At 33.0% G+C, this 15,529-nt stretch overlaps 5 protein-coding genes across 7 annotated transcripts; 3 read left to right on the forward strand and 2 right to left on the reverse strand.

The window, feature by feature from the left end:
• The first annotated feature begins 204 nt into the window (after nt 1–204).
• On the forward strand, nt 205–2,459 carry srsx-28 (G-protein coupled receptors family 1 profile domain-containing protein). The gene is made up of 8 exons (NM_001322584.2): nt 205–322; nt 365–468; nt 750–873; nt 918–1,037; nt 1,084–1,220; nt 1,266–1,467; nt 2,170–2,304; nt 2,350–2,459. The coding sequence occupies exons 1-8, from the start codon at nt 210–212 to the stop codon at nt 2,381–2,383; spliced, it is 969 nt and encodes a 322-aa protein (NP_001309452.1). The 5' UTR covers nt 205–209; the 3' UTR covers nt 2,384–2,459.
• Nucleotides 2,460–2,624: 165 nt separating this feature from the next.
• On the forward strand, nt 2,625–4,008 carry srsx-29 (G-protein coupled receptors family 1 profile domain-containing protein; the record flags this gene model as incomplete). The annotated part of the gene is made up of 6 exons (NM_073210.3): nt 2,625–2,792; nt 2,859–2,962; nt 3,020–3,263; nt 3,307–3,443; nt 3,618–3,819; nt 3,861–4,008. The coding sequence occupies exons 1-6, from the start codon at nt 2,680–2,682 to the stop codon at nt 4,006–4,008; spliced, it is 948 nt and encodes a 315-aa protein (NP_505611.2). The 5' UTR covers nt 2,625–2,679.
• A 2,446-nt stretch (nt 4,009–6,454) lies between these two features.
• Nucleotides 6,455–8,299, forward strand: srsx-30 (G-protein coupled receptors family 1 profile domain-containing protein). Its single transcript, NM_073211.3, has 7 exons — nt 6,455–6,572; nt 6,618–6,721; nt 6,768–6,891; nt 6,988–7,098; nt 7,170–7,306; nt 7,415–7,616; nt 7,801–8,299. Exons 1-7 carry the CDS (start codon nt 6,460–6,462, stop codon nt 7,922–7,924), a joined length of 915 nt encoding a protein of 304 aa, NP_505612.2. The 5' UTR covers nt 6,455–6,459; the 3' UTR covers nt 7,925–8,299.
• C51E3.10 (DUF3149 domain-containing protein) lies at nt 8,063–8,761 on the reverse strand (the record flags this gene model as incomplete). 3 transcript variants are annotated; one of them, NM_001269260.2, is made up of 2 exons in its annotated part: nt 8,063–8,275; nt 8,509–8,761. In NM_001269260.2, 2 exons carry the CDS (start codon nt 8,621–8,623, stop codon nt 8,202–8,204), a joined length of 189 nt encoding a protein of 62 aa, NP_001256189.1. The 3 variants fall into 3 exon arrangements, with proteins under 3 accessions (NP_001256189.1, NP_001256191.1, NP_001367262.1); NM_001269262.3 differs by having other exon boundaries at nt 8,066–8,275; nt 8,504–8,757; NM_001380738.1 differs by lacking the exon at nt 8,509–8,761 and having other exon boundaries at nt 8,202–8,261.
• A 3,000-nt stretch (nt 8,762–11,761) lies between these two features.
• C51E3.6 (Solute carrier family 23 member 2) lies at nt 11,762–14,095 on the reverse strand. The gene is made up of 7 exons (NM_073212.2): nt 13,892–14,095; nt 13,751–13,832; nt 13,475–13,706; nt 13,168–13,368; nt 12,650–13,117; nt 12,308–12,605; nt 11,762–12,081 (listed from the first exon to the last, which is right to left on the reverse strand). Exons 1-7 carry the CDS (start codon nt 14,082–14,084, stop codon nt 11,888–11,890), a joined length of 1,668 nt encoding a protein of 555 aa, NP_505613.1. The 5' UTR covers nt 14,085–14,095; the 3' UTR covers nt 11,762–11,887.
• Nucleotides 14,096–15,529: the final 1,434 nt, after the last annotated feature.

Raw genomic sequence — 15,529 nt, forward strand, 5'->3', positions numbered from 1 at the left:
ATGATTTATTGCTAAAGGTGCAAAATATTAAACGATATCTGTATGCTCACTATCTAAAGAGCTTTGATTTTTGAACTCACCAAGAGCTGTGTCATAATCATCCTCATGTGGTAGGCGTACCAGGGGACATCGAAGAGATCGTGAGAATATCCTTTATGACTACATCTAACTCAACCTAGACCTCACTAAAACATTTGCTGAAGTCCAAAATGTTTGACTACGTTTCGAAGGAGATTCTTCCTCTTGGATTTTTCTTTTTCTTCTGTTCAGTTATTGGGATTGCCGGCAATTTTGTGATGCTTCTGTGTTCTTTCCGAACAAAGTAAGAGATCCTGAAGGTTGTAGAGCTATTCATAATTTTCAGACGATTTCGCTCCCCATGTTACATTTTGATAACTGTCACTTGTGTAGCTGATGCTATTCATATCAGTGGACAATTTCCATTTTGTGTACACCTTTTCGGAAATTGTAAGTTACCGTGTGCATTTTGATTGATGCAACTGTGTGCTCTGATACTTGTTAGTTACTAAATAATTTGTCCGCATAACTTTTACAGAAAGAATAGGGGGTCACAGAGTAATCTAATTTGCCTCTGAAAAATCGTATTTTGATGTACACCGTCATTTTGTTTTCCATGTTTCCCTAAATAAACAAATTTTGGACAGTTTTTTATAGTCAAATCATTTAAATCTTAAGATGATAAAAACAGTTAGAGAAGGAGTAATATGTTTTGATTAAAAATATTTCAGTAACATCAACCCAAGCGCAATGTTTCTACATGTTAACGGTTCCACTCATCGGACTCACGTCTGGAGGTCCACTTATTTTGTCGATGGGCATTGATAGATTGATTGCTGTGAAATTCCCCACAAGGTGGAAAAGACGTTGAAAAATTCTCATAATGTGTTTAACTCCAGGTACCGTTACATTCAAGATGAACCGACACTTTATATTTGTGCTCAGCTGATGTTTCCAATTTCTTATGCTGGGATATTCCTTCTTTATGGGTTTCTTGTTCGAGATACAAATTTTAAAAAGTAATTTTTTCCGAAAAAAAATTAGACTCAATTCCAACACGTTTAGCCAAATAATATGTGCTAATCCTTTGGCTCTCAATGGAACAGCATTTCAAATGTTCACATATTCCAGTGGTATTATTTACGTGGCTGTGTTCATTGTATACTTGTCTGTTTATATCCTTTTAAAAAGCAATAAAGCTAGTAAGTTAAACATTTTTGTATCTATAAATACACATTAGTGTTTAGGTGCAAGATTCAAAAGTGTTTTTCGTTCTCTAGCAGTTACTGTAGGTCTTGTGATGTTTGGATGGGTCTCTACTACAACTGCAAACACACTGTCATATTCGATTTCTGACAGTCCATATACTGCTCAACTCATCCAAATGTATGCCGGAATAACAGTCAATGCAGCTGCAGCTTCAAATGTTTTTGTTTTTTATGGCATCAAGTGAGTAACAGACAAATCTCACGACTAGATTGAATACTATACAAACGTGTAATTATGCGATGTCATTTTGGAAAGTTTAACCACATTATGCACACTTTTATTTTTGGATTGAACTATCTGAAACAAACGTCAGAGTCAATCGAACCACGTGACAATCCAGTGCAATGTCCTTCAATCCACCCGGGAATAAATAAGACTAGACGGCAAAGTTCTGCTGAGTTTAAGAACCAATCCGCTAATTATTCATTCAACATCATGCGCAAACTTTTTTAATGATTAGAAAGTATATTAAGAGAATTTTGAAAAACCGCGGTGACTTCTAAGTTCAAACTGTGCAAACATTGTCAACTGACTTGACTCAATTTTCCCAGAATTCGGTGCCTTGGGAAAATGTTCAACAGCAACTTCTTGTTCAAAAATTTTAATAATAATAATTTTCTGGGAATAACCAAAAATAACCACAAATTTCAATGGATTTTGATACAGTAGTTTTCAAAACCACTTGACTTTAAAATCATTCACGCATGAAAAAAATAATCTGCCTGTGTTCTCCGAAGGTTCCCGTGATTCGCGTTTAAGGTAACTGATTTATAGTTAGTTTTGTCGTAAGAGCAAGTACGACACGTTGGATGGAGATTGCATACTCCTTGATAATACTTTTCACGCATCAAAGAAGCGACGCATCAAATTAAATGCTTTCAGCTCAGAATATCGTGAAGTAATTAAATCATTATTTGGATGCAAGAGCAAAGTAAATACCCCTGCATTCGAAGCATCTAGTACCATGGTAACTGTTAAAACTGATCCAAATTTGCAAAAGAGACGATCTACAATCATGTTAGTCATTATTTCATCTTGCTGTGAAACAATTTATTTTTTCAGGTCATCCAGATCCGTCGTTCCAATCACTAATTGATGTTAATTTCCAATATGCATACTTTGATTTCTTGAACAGAACACTTTTTCGATAAATAAAATCAATTTTTTGCAAATAATTTTTTTAGAGATCGAACAAAAATTCTTTCAAAATTTGGAGATCAGTTGTTCCCACGCCTGTCACATGTATATTCAACTTTTGAGTCTTTCGATCAACTCAAAAAGTTTTCTCTATTCTAATGTTAGTACCGCCTTCTTCATCAAATCCACCTTCAATGGTCATACTTCATATTGAATAATTTCTCCTTCAAAAATACTCCTTTTTATAAATTTGTGATGTTTTCGCATATTCATCCATTAATTTTGCCTCTTGCCTTTTTCTTTTTTATCAACTCCACCATAGGAGTTATTGGGAATGGAATCATGCTCATCTGTTTTTTCAGAACAAAGTAAATGAAAAAAAAGTTAAATTGATATTGAATTTGAGAACCAAGAACCAAGTTAAAAAATTTCAGACGCCTTCGTTCTCCATGTCATATCCTCATTAGTCTAACATGTATTTGTGATTTATTACATCTTTGTGCTCAGTTTGTGTACTGCGTGCATCTTTTTGGAAACAGTTAGTTTTATTTGAAATAAATAATTTATTATTTTTTCTAAAACAAAACATTTACAGTGACAAGTTCACAAGCACAGTGTTTCTACATGTTGACAATTCCATTGTCTGGTGTTGGGGCTTCTGGTCCGTTGATCTTGGCAATGGGGGTTGATAGACTGATTGCTGTGAAATTTCCAACAAAGTATCGACTGTTCCAACAAGAACCCAAGCATTATATTCTTGGCCAACTTGTATTTCCAATCGCGTACACGGCTATTCTTCTCTATTACGGATTCGCAAATAAAATAGTTGATGAGAAACTGTCAGTTACCAGTCACATTTAAGTTGAATATTTTTATTTTCAGACAAGTCGCATGTGCAGTACCCCTTGCATTAATGGGAACTTCCTTTCAGTTTTTCACTTATTCAAGCGCCTTGATTTATTTTTTGGTAGTTATCGTGTACGGGATTGTTTATTTTCTTTTGAAATCGAATCAAGCAAGTAAGATTTCAAATTTAACAAAATGGTTTTTGGAAATTAGAAACTGTGTAAAATATTGGAAAAACTCAAACCTCAAAACAAATTCAACTCAATTTATGTACGTTTTTTTCACTTTTACAAAAATATGTTATCTGTGTTTAGTTTGATTTTTATCAATAAATTGTTCATATTCAGGTGCCAGATTCAAAAGTGTTTTCCGTTCAATATTGGTAACTGTTGGTTTTGTTTTATTCGGTTGGGTAACGACAACTCTAACAAATACATTATCTTATGAAATAACTTCTGTTGCATTCACTGCTCAATTAATGCAAATGTATGCTGGAATTACAGTAAATTTTGCAGCGGCTTCAAATGCATTCATATTTTATGCGATAAAGTAGGTAAAAGCAGCTTATAATTATGATGTTCTTATTTTAGTTCCGAGTATCGGGAAGTCATCAAAAGTCTTTTTGGATGCAAAAACAAAACAAATACGCCTGCATTTGAAGCATCAAGCACAATGGTTTCGGTATCAAAAACGTCTAAAATTCAGAGAAGAAAATCGACGATGGCTTCAATAAATTAACAATTAAAAATTCATTTTGCAATATTTGGAAAAATAAACGTTTGTTGTTCTTGATTTTGTGAAACTGATTTTTAGGAAATTTAGAAACACAAGTTTCAAAGAAAGCCTGAGTTTGCACTCGTCATCTAGTAACTTGTAAGATTTGTAAAAATTCAATGAAAATTCATGTAGCTATTTAGAAAAAAAAAGAATCCTCAAAATGTGTTTATGAAATGAGAATACATTATTTAAGCAAGAAACAATGAATGTTTTCTGTTTGTTTTTAGGTATTTTGTTTGTTTTTCATATTTTCTGAGGGTTTCCCACATTTTGAGAAATGTTATTCAGATTTTCGTAACAGGGAATAATTAATTAGAGTTATGTAGTTTAATAGCCGAATAACACTACATCATGTGGAGAAATTATTAAAAACCATTCCTGTGGTTCTAAAATGACAAAAAATCATAATAAAACGTACAAATTTTTTTTGGCAATTTTCTAAAAAAAAAGGTGAAAACTCTTTCGTAAATTTTTTGAAAGTCGTCGAACAAAAAAAGTTTCTCCCATTATTATATTTTAATTATGTTTAAAATATTCATATTACAATCTTACAAGGGTTCGAACATGCGACAGTGCAAACTCTGTTTTCACCGCTTTTTGAATCAAGGTTAAAAAAACGTTGTTTTAATCATTTCCCCACAGGCCGTAGCCCACATTTAAATAAGAGGAATTTTTCCTTTTTTAAGTGTAAAACACTTGTTAAGGAAACGAATGAAAATGTAATCTTCTGGATTAACGGGTGTTTTTTCTCTTGGGCTTTCATTTTTCCATTCTGCACTTTCAAACACTGAGTTATTTTTGGTTTACTCTTAGTCTTTGAGAAATAAATAAAATAAGTGGATAAATTGAGTGATGTGAACTTAATGAGAAGCCCGTATCTGTTTTGTGTAGATTGCAGATATTTTCCCCTTTAGCACTCATTTCATCCGAATAAGTATCCATTTAATGTTTGAACATTTTATTCAAAGCGACAAAAAAGGGTTCAGAGAGGAAGGAAGTCACTTTAAGGATTAAAAGTTTTGCCTTTTTCTCCATCATTCGCACACTGTTTGCACTCATTTTTTGTATGAAATTACCAAGAGTTTGTTCGTACTTTTTACGATTGGACATTTTTTTCTGCAAAGAAAAAACATTTTCAAACGAATTTTTGCAACGTTCTATGTTGCTTCAGAATTTGTTTCAGTAATATTTCTAGTTTTTGGAACTTATGTATTATAACCTCACATTTTAAATATTAATTTTTAATAGTAAAAAATAAAACATGATTTTATGCGACAGTGCAAACTCTGTTAAAGTTTTTTTTCTTGGTCAAGTTTTTTACTAATGGGGAGGATAGTATAGCACAAGCAATCGCTGAAAAATCATAAAAGCGGATAACTTTTTTTTTAAAATTTATGAAACGATAAAATTAATTTTGTTTTTTTAATTAGAATTGTTGCACACTTCAGATGTACTATGATACATTGAAAGAAGTTTAAAATAATACTGAACCAAAAATCCAATTCTAATTTTTCAATGATGCATTTTTTCAAACTGTTTCAAATCATTGAAGAAACGAATTTGAAATACAATCCGTTTTTTTTACTTTTTCTCACGCTTTCTCCAAAAAATAAAAAAAATGGTGCTCATCCGTACATCATGTTCCCAGATAAATTATTTATTGAGGTACATACTTAAATATGTTTTTCTCTTTTTTTTTGAATAACAAAAATCATGAAACATTGGAATCCGGTTCTTTCCGTGCTTCAATGTTCCCTGATCTTGTTACTATTTCTTAATTCAGAGGCCGGACATAAATTATCAGCAAATTTTTTTTTGTAGATTAAAAGTCATCTCTTCAACTCGAGAGCATTGCAATTCTTGACCGAGAAAACACATTTATCAGTTTTTCAGAGATTCTAGAGCCATAAATGTGGCTTGTCAAGCCATGTTTGAAACGTTCAATAAAATCAAATTTCCCGGCAGAGTGAAAAAAATCAATGTAATAGTTTTTGTTTTCATAAATGAAGAAACGGACAAAATTGAATTTTTGTTCCAATGTTTTTAAAATAGGCTTTCAATGAACTCAATAAACTATTCTAAAGAGCCCACCTACATTTTCCCGCTAAAGTTCAACAAAGTGCAAAGTCTAAAACGGAAACCAACTCTCCTACTGACTAGTTTTTCGTTTTTTTTTTCTCATTTTTTTAAAACAAACTGAAATGTCATTTTGAAAAATTAAAAGATTCAATCGTCTACAATTTTTTGTAGCTCTAGCAATTTTCCCAATAAAAACATTACTTTTTATATATTGTTTCAGCAGTTTTTGTAATTTTGTTAGTATCTAAAATAATTGGTACTGAAGTTCTGCAATTAAGATCGTTTGCGTCTGGTTTGTAAACCATTTGTTACTTTTTGTGTTGTTTTCAGGAAATGTTTGGTAACGTGCATCCATGGTTGATACCACTGGCATTTTTCTACCTAATTATCATCCCCGTTGGAATCTTCAGCAATGTGATCATGATCATTTGCTTCTTTGTCAATCCGTATGTTTTCAGTTTTTTGAAAAATTTAAATTTCTCCAATTTCAGACGCCTCAGATCTCCATTTCACATTCTCCTCACGCTAACTTGTCTCGCTGACGGAATTCATGTTTGTGGCCAGATTATTTTCGTGTTTCAAATGCTCACCAACAGTCTGGGAAAATGTTTTTGTTTCTAAAGCAAACGTATCAGTTTCAGCGTATTCGTACCAATCAACATGTTACATGCTCAATGTTTTACCTGTCATCGGTTTGACCCTTGCTGCACCTCTTCTAATGCAAATTGGATTAGATAGACTTTTGGCAGTGTCTTTTCCAATCAGGTATATTTTAAAAATTTCAAAAAAAGTTAAAAGAAAATTGTCAAATTATTTTTAATTTAGCTGCAGTCAGGAAAAGTTAAAAAAAACGTTGTTCAGGTATCGGGAGCTTCAATTTCAAAAATTATTCTACACTTCAATTCATTTAATCTTTCCTATTCTCTACACAATATCAATTCTCTACCTTGGCTTTCTCGAACGAAATAATGAGTGAGTGGCTTTTAAACCTCCCTTTTCAAAAACATAATGACCGTTCAAAGTATTCATTTCCGTAATTGCAGACAAGTGAAATGTGCTATACCAACTGCTTTGGCAGGCATTTCCTTCAAAGTGTTCACTCTTTCAAGCCATGCAATTTACGTGTCAATAATATTGGCCTACTTGATGACCGCGATACTTCTCAAATTTCACGATACAAGTTAGTCCGAAGTTTTTGCTTTGTGAAATGATAGTGATCCGTCTTGATATGATAACTAGATAAGCAATTTATTTCATTCAGATTTCCATTTAGGGAATAATTTTTCAGGCTCTCGATTCAAAGCAGTTTTCAAATCAATTGGTGTAACTGTGGGAATAGTTCTTTTTGGATGGGCAATCACAACAGTCTCAAATACTTTTGGGTTATTTGTTACAGACGACATGGAAGTTTATAATTTGATTCAGATGTATTCAGGGATCACTGTAAACATTGCAATCTCATCCAATCTTATCATTTTCTATACAATCAAGTGAGTGAACAAAAAAACAACAGAAACCACAAAAAATACAATAATATTATGCATGAAAATGTGCAATGTCCAATTATATGCCTAACTTGATTTTCCGCAAAGTAATCATGCTAGAACACCAAACATGAAAATTTTAATGTGCATTTTTATATACGCACGACGCCTTATCAGTTATGAATTTCAGTCCGGAATATCAATTGACGGTTAAAATGTTGATGGATGGCACGTGCGGAAAACTACCAACATTCTCTGACTCTGCAAGTGAACTACAAAATCTAAGAAAAAATACGAAATCTCAAGAAACTTGATTATAATCGGTCGTTATCGCTTGTTTTAGAGCTTCTCAATCATATTAGCTTGTCTCACAATTTTTGTGTTTTTTTCACATATTTTTCAAATTCCATATCCATCGATCTTCCCTTTACTCAAAATCATCTCATAGGAAAATTAAATGAATCTCGTTTTATTTTTGAAAAAATAAAAATAAAATCAATCCGATAAATTTCAGAAAATTAATTTGATTTGGGTCAAGACTTGCAGTTTACTCGTAGTTATTGTATTTCTCTATTCCGAATCTATTGTCTCTTATTTGCACTTTCGATCTTCCGTTGTTCTTAGCACTGTGTTGTTGTTCTCACTGTCCATTCTTTTCAAATCGGCTGAAAAAAATTTTGAAGCAATGTTCAAAGAAAAATAATGAAAAAAAATATAGAAATGCGAGAATGAATATTTATGGAAATTGATGTTTCTTTTCGAAGTTTCTTGAATTTCTTTGCTAGAATTTTGAAAGCGTTTTGAAAATCGTTCAAAGTGCAAAATGTTCACTAAAATTTCTCGCAAATTTTATAGATTGACGCAAATTTTATAGATCAAACACCAGTATTCACCTCACCATTCTGCCGTTGAATTGCTCCCATTCGATCTTTGGGGAAAAGATTCCAAAAAAGAGTGTATCCAAATACAGTGACTGCTAGATTGAATCCAATAAAAACGAAGAGAAGAGCCATTTTGGAAGTTTTATACTGATTGAACGTGGAATGAGAGGTAATAAGATTGAAACGGTGTTCCACGTGGTTTGAGCAGTTCACGTTTACACAGGTTATAAATGAAACAAAAATGTTCTGACTTCTTGTCCTTGCCTGAAATTATCACCCGAGTTAACTATAAATGACGTGGTTAGAATGATGATAAGCGGGGAGAGACAGGCCTAGAGACAAATGATTGAGTCACACTGTAAGTGTAACCTGTCGGAAAAAGGAAAGTTTAAAGAGCAGGATGAGGAAATAATCCAGAAGAGAGTGTCAAATAGTATGACAAATGAATGGCAAACATATGAGAAAAATGTGTAGAACTATTTACAGAATAGAATTTTGTGTAGAAACTTATACTATAATAAAAAGTCCGAAAATATGATTTAATTTTTTTGGCTGAGCTATAAAGAATTTCTTTAAAATCGTCGAGTGTGTCAACATTAAATTTTGAAACGAGTTTTTTTCAAATAAAATTTTAACATCAAAAACGCTTCGGTATTATTTTTAAGTTATTCATCATAGAAACTAAATTTTTTGAACATAGAATTTCATAGCAGAAATTATTTAATCTACACTCATATGGAAGTTTATCACTTTTCACCTAGTTTTCACAATACATTTTATGCAATATTTTGTTTGAAATTGTAGGACTTTCAGATTATGAAAACATTCTCGTCATCGTAAAAAGTAAAAAGTTTTCAAGGTCGCAAAACACTTTAAATTTCTCTGAAGAGGATTAAAAAGAAAATTCTTAGCAAAAGTTTGAGCAAAAAGTAATGGAAAAATTATGAAAGGAAAAAAGTAAAACTCAGATATTACAAAAAAAGACGTTCGGAAGAACCTAACTTCATTTTCGAAAAAATAAATCGGGATATTTTAAAAGCGAATCTCGACATTTCCAAAAGCATCTTTCGATTTTTAATTAAAATTTGAATCAGCTCTATTCTCTAATGAGATATATCTCAAATGTACGAGTACATTCATTTAAGTGCAATGAAGCACGGCGAAATGCATCTTATTAGATATAAAGGTAGATTGGTTTGAGTCTTTTCATAATACCGAGAGGCTCAGACTCCTCCCTAATTTATTTTTCAACCTGGTAATCATATATGGCAATAAGCATTCTTAAGTTTCTCCCATTTTTCAGCTGTCTTCACTCTCTCGCTATTTGCTATTCTCTTCCCCCCAAAAAAGAGAAAGTGAGAAATAAAAAACGATGATGATGAATAATGTAAAGACCGGATACAAAATGAAAAAGAAGGAGCACTGATCGAGTAAGAAAAGGTGAAAAGACCTTAAGAACAAGAGAAATTTGCAAAGAAGATGAAGAGGAAGACATATGAAAAGACGAAGAAGATGAAATAGAGAGGAAATTAAGAAACAGGAAAATAATAAATATATATAGGAAGAGGGAAGATCTCGCCTTGCTAACTATAAGTATTATAATCCTTGCTGGCATGCTCAAAGACTCGAAGAAAATAAAACATGAAAAAGAGGAGAAAGTAAGAAGGAAACGAGAATCTTGATACATTTTTCCGCCCCCATGAAGAAATTGAAATAGAAGAAAAACTGGACAAAGTTTTTGGAACGTCTTCTCTCTTTTCCATTCAACAAAGGCTTTTGCTCTTTTTTGTTGTTTGTCGCTGTTTGATTGAGTCGCCATTAACGCTTTTTACATCACATTCTACAATGGAAAAACCACTTACTGGAATGGGGGGCTTTGAAATTTTTGGAAAAAAAATTTGAAAAGGATATGGCGAAATATTTTATGCTCAGGAGAACATTTTTTGAAAATTGCGTACTTATTTTATCCAACTGATTTTTAATACAGTTTGACAATTCGGGCACACCTAAAGTAAGTATCATACAGTTTTTAATATCTAACGGTTAAGGTGTTTCCGAATCTTGGGCGTTTCGGTGTCTAGTTATAAGAAACAGAAAACACCTCCAAAACAGTGATAAGACTTGTCTGGAATCTGATAAATGCTTATTTTCACTGTGACTTGGTTTGCCACTTTAACATTCCTAGAGCTAATTTTTCAGTGTCAATAGTTTCCAAAAATTAAAACTTTTCCAAAGATTTTTTGTTTTTGATCAAAAACTTTTTTAAAAGGAATTAGTTTAGGTCATTCACGCCGTCAAAAAATGCCTACCAGTGTCTTTGAGAGAAACGGCATCATACTTTTTAGATGAGTAGATACGCATTTTTTGAACGCATAAACTTCTTAACTTAATCGCATACCAGCATTTTTGAAAATTGGAAAACTCGCACAGAATTTGTAAATTGAACATCTTTTGAATAAAGAAAAGTTCAAATTTTTGTCGTTTCTCTCACAAAAACTCATTTTTCATTTGTTATTGACATTTCAAATGTGACATTTCTGTGAATCACTGAGAAAATATTGACAGTTTGGTTTTGAAAATTCAGAAATCTATTTACGATTTTTCCACTTAATATTAAATCTAGGGGATGTGTGTGTGTATCTTAAGAAATATATATATATATATATATATATATGTATATATACAGGAAAACTAAGTTAATAACATTCTCTCTTTCTGGCAGGTGTGAAAATTCTATTTGGGAATTCGATTACAACAGAATTAAATTGTATGTACAAATCATGGATTGATAAGGTAAAAAGAAATAAAGACGAATAATATGAAAAAAATCAATGGTGATAGATATGAAATGTGGCAGTAAGTAAGTCACTTTGCGCAAACACCTGTCTTCCTTTTGGTTGGCTAGGGCTCGCGGAGCTTTGTTTACTCTGCTGTGTCCGTTGTTCGCACTGTGATACCAAATGTCTTGGATACTCGTATTTAAGTGGGGTGAATGGTTCAAAAATTGGGAACTTGAGCAAAAAGAATAAGTGAAAGTAAAAAAAGAAAAGAAAGGTGCTTTCTATTGAAACAAATGAAAAGAGGAAAAAGAATGAGAAAAAGGGAGCGTTGAGCGGGAAACAGGGAAACGAGAAAATAATACCACACAGGAAAAGGGAAAAGGAAAAAATGGGCGAGATTTTTGGGAATATTGACTTTACTGCAGTTTTCTGAAAACTATTTCCGTTCTTTTAAGTAGATTATATGTATATGTATTTTTTTAAATTTTAATTCAAAAAAAAATTTCATTTATGCACACACAAAATTATTAAAGTATTCAATGGCTCAACGGACAAGATAGAAAAGAAAAACAGACATCTGATGAGGACCAGCCATAAAAATTAAATAAATACTATCCTAGAGACGAATTTCTTCCCCGCCAACTCGATTCGTTCCTTTCTTCTCTTTTGGCATACACGGAATGTATTGAACTCCGGGTATACGGTTTAATATATTCATCACCCATTTCGGATAGCTGTATGTACATTCGTCTATTCCACCTGCATAGATCTCGCCTCGAGCACGAAGACCTCGTTGTTCGCGTGTTGCTCCTGAAATAGAAAAGTGTATTCAGCTGCTGCTTCTGTGAAATCGGATGTAAACATGATGGTTGCATCAAGCATCGAGTTATCCACAACTTTACGAAAAAAAACTTTTTCAAGAAAGGAAGTCAATTTCCAGAAACACAAAAGTTATTTTCTGAATTTATAATAGATGGAAAAAGGGAATTTATTTTTTGGAGGAATGTGATGCACTCATAACTATTTACATACTTACCTCCAATTGAATTATCTAAAATACAAGCACAAAGGGCTCCTACAAACATGGGCATCTGAAGTAATACGTTGAGAATTTGATTGAACCATCCCCAATCGGTGTCTACTGGAAAGAGCTTGAAATATTTTGGCACAATGAGACCAAACATCATGGAAAATCCAAAAATTCCCATGTTACGGGAGAGTGTCATGTCAACTGTTTGAAGATTAGACACAGCTACACCGACGACCATTGCCATTGAAGAAGCAAGAACTCCACCAACAAGAGGATCTGGAATTGTTGAGAGAAGTGCTCCAATCTGAAATTCATTTCATAACATTTACTTTATCTAGTCTTCCATACTTTAGTGATTAGTCCAAGGATAATAAGAAAAACTCCAGCCATAACCATAGTCCAACGAGAAGCAACTCTTGTAACACCAATAACTCCAATGTTTTCAGTATGTGTAGTCATTCCAACTCCAGGACCAAGAAGCCCTGATATTAAAGATCCTAATCCTTCAGCCAATATGCCTCTATTTATTGCGTGACTCGGTGGGGGACGTTCTTCCGAAACTCTTGCCGCTGCATGATAATCTCCAACTGACTCGAAAACTGATGTCATTGCAGAGAGCAAAAATAATAGGAAAAGACCAGTGTTAAACTGAGGGGGCCCGAACTTCCCCGGATACGGTACTTCAAGCCATGAAGATTCTCTGATAACTGCAAGAGAAATGTTCTTGTCGACACGAGCAGCACTTCCTTCCGGTGTTAGGTTGAAAATTGTAAGAGCAACACAGAAGATCCATGAGGTACAGATAGCAATTAGGTACTAAAAATATTGGAAATCATTTAAACTTACATGTTTTTAAAAGTTCTCACTGGATATTGTCCAAAAAGATTGATTCGATACCAATGAAATTTTCCATTTTTTATTCCAGGAACAGGAACTTTGACTTCCGCTAGATAAAGAATTGTTGCAAACAAAGTAACAGCTTGTACTATGGCGACCCAATGCTTACTGATATGAGTTACCATTAAATCAACTTGACTGAAAGCAAGAAGAAGCATAAGAGGGGATACCTGAAAGGTTCTGATTTTAAAGCGCTTCCAACGATATGATTAATTTTTAGAAATAGATAGGATTTGTTTATATACAGAGTTTTTGGTTGTTCGGAACTAAATTTACTGTGAGTGGCCCAATAAATTTGGTCAGCATTCCGACTAGACCAGTAGCTCCAATGAGAATGGGTACAAACGATGAAGCGATGAGGCATCCTTGAAGAAGTGCGAGTTTCCCGTAATAAACCTCTTCAGGAACATAGTCACTTTCCGTAGCATTACAAGTATTTTCAGGAAGACTCATAAACCCTTGAACAGAAGGAACATATGCAAAAGCCGTTCCTTGCAAAAGAGCCAGCCTAAAAATAAAAGTAATGGACCAATCTATTTGAATTTTTTATACCTCATTCCAAAAAGTGTCTGAATTATTGTAGAAATGCCACTGCTCACAAATGTCGAACTGATGAGTGTCTGTCGTAGAACCGCTGGAACAAAAAAGATTTTGAGACTGAAAATTGGTTCCAGAAATTGTTCAAAATCTCACCAATACTCGATCCCGGGCACATTGAATCAGCCATAATAAGAGGTACTGTTAAAAGTGCAGACACACAAACCATAACTTGCTGGAGTCCATATAAAAGAGCAATTCCAATTGGAGGAGTATCTCGGGCTTTTAAAAACGGCCGTTGAGCCGTTTTCTTTTCTCTAATTTCAACTCTTTTCTCAGGATAATCCATTTATCTGAAAAATCAAACGTTCAAACTCATAGGGGAAAACAAAAGGGAAAACGAATAGAGGTAGAGGTTTCAGCACAAGTTCGCACGGAACTTGTCAGCATATGTAAATGACGGGGCAGAAAACCAAAAACTGTATGTTTTATGTAAAACAGAGATGACTGACGCCCACAACTGTTTTTAATGGGAACCTATAAGTCATATTTAATATTTTTATAGAATTTTGAAAGAAACAAGAATGTTCAGGACAAGGAAAACGGAACACTTTGAAATTAGAAGGCATGAAATTACACGTGGATTTGAATCCCCAAACGGCACGTTGGAATTAGAATGTGTAACAAAAGACGTGAAAAAATATTATATTAAGCACGTGTTCTAATTGTCGAACTTCACTTTTTTCTTCTTTTATTTTTAAAAAACTTAATAATTTTAAAAAGCTTGGAGCAAATTCATTATTAGGTTTTGTCAAAAAAGTAGAATAGACTCGTACTTCGTCCCCAATAGAAAACAATTATTACCCTCAGAGTTCAGAGATCCACTGTTTGAAAACTACATGCATAATGATACATGTTTATAAATAAAAAGGCAGACTGAGTACATTTTTATTTACCGAAACTGATATGATCAACATATGATTTCAATGTGACTATTATAAAATATCAAATATTATTTTAACTAGACTATTTATCATATGTTTTTAACTCTAAAAAGTTATCATGGACAATCGGTGGAAAAGATTCAGGAAAATCGTTGTTTGTCAGACTGCTAGAAACAAAGTAAACACAAAAATGAAATATACAGGTAGATGGACGGATTAATGTGTTTTGTTCCGGCGCAATTCTAGTCGCATCAATAATAATTTTTGTGAAATAGCATTACTAAAAATTAGTGTTATTTTTTGGTTTGGGAACGTCTTTCCGACTTGTGAGAACTTTGTGAAAATATATAAAATTCATGATTTCTTAAAGAAATAATGTCTGCAGCAGTGAAATTAATTAGTACGTATTACTTTTCTGAAAATAAAATAAAATAATATACGGTGTTTTTCCAGTTCGTATTGCTTACAAAATTATTAGTCCAAAACTAGTTTTTATTTCCTTGCACACCTTCAATCCTTTCGGGATATACTTTCGGGGTATACCAAAATGGCAACATATGTCTGTGAAACGGGAACACTTGCTAATCAAATTATTTAAGAAAAATGTGAAGCTCATTAACGCTATTCCAGTACCAATGTTGTGAATCTATGTGCACTCTTACTTTTCTTGCTATTTTTCATTGATAAGGTTAAGTCAGCTGGTTATAGTTTTTCAATTTGAAGAGACAATTTTAATTGACTAATGTTTTTTAAAAAAGTAGATTAAGGCTAAAATCAAATGAAATGGTGATATCATTGGCTGATCAATGGATATCTTTATGGAGATGGAAGAGAGATTGAGAGATAATAA

Source organism: Caenorhabditis elegans, chromosome V (genome assembly GCF_000002985.6).
Source record: "Caenorhabditis elegans chromosome V".
Taxonomy (NCBI): Eukaryota; Metazoa; Nematoda; class Chromadorea; order Rhabditida; family Rhabditidae; genus Caenorhabditis; species Caenorhabditis elegans.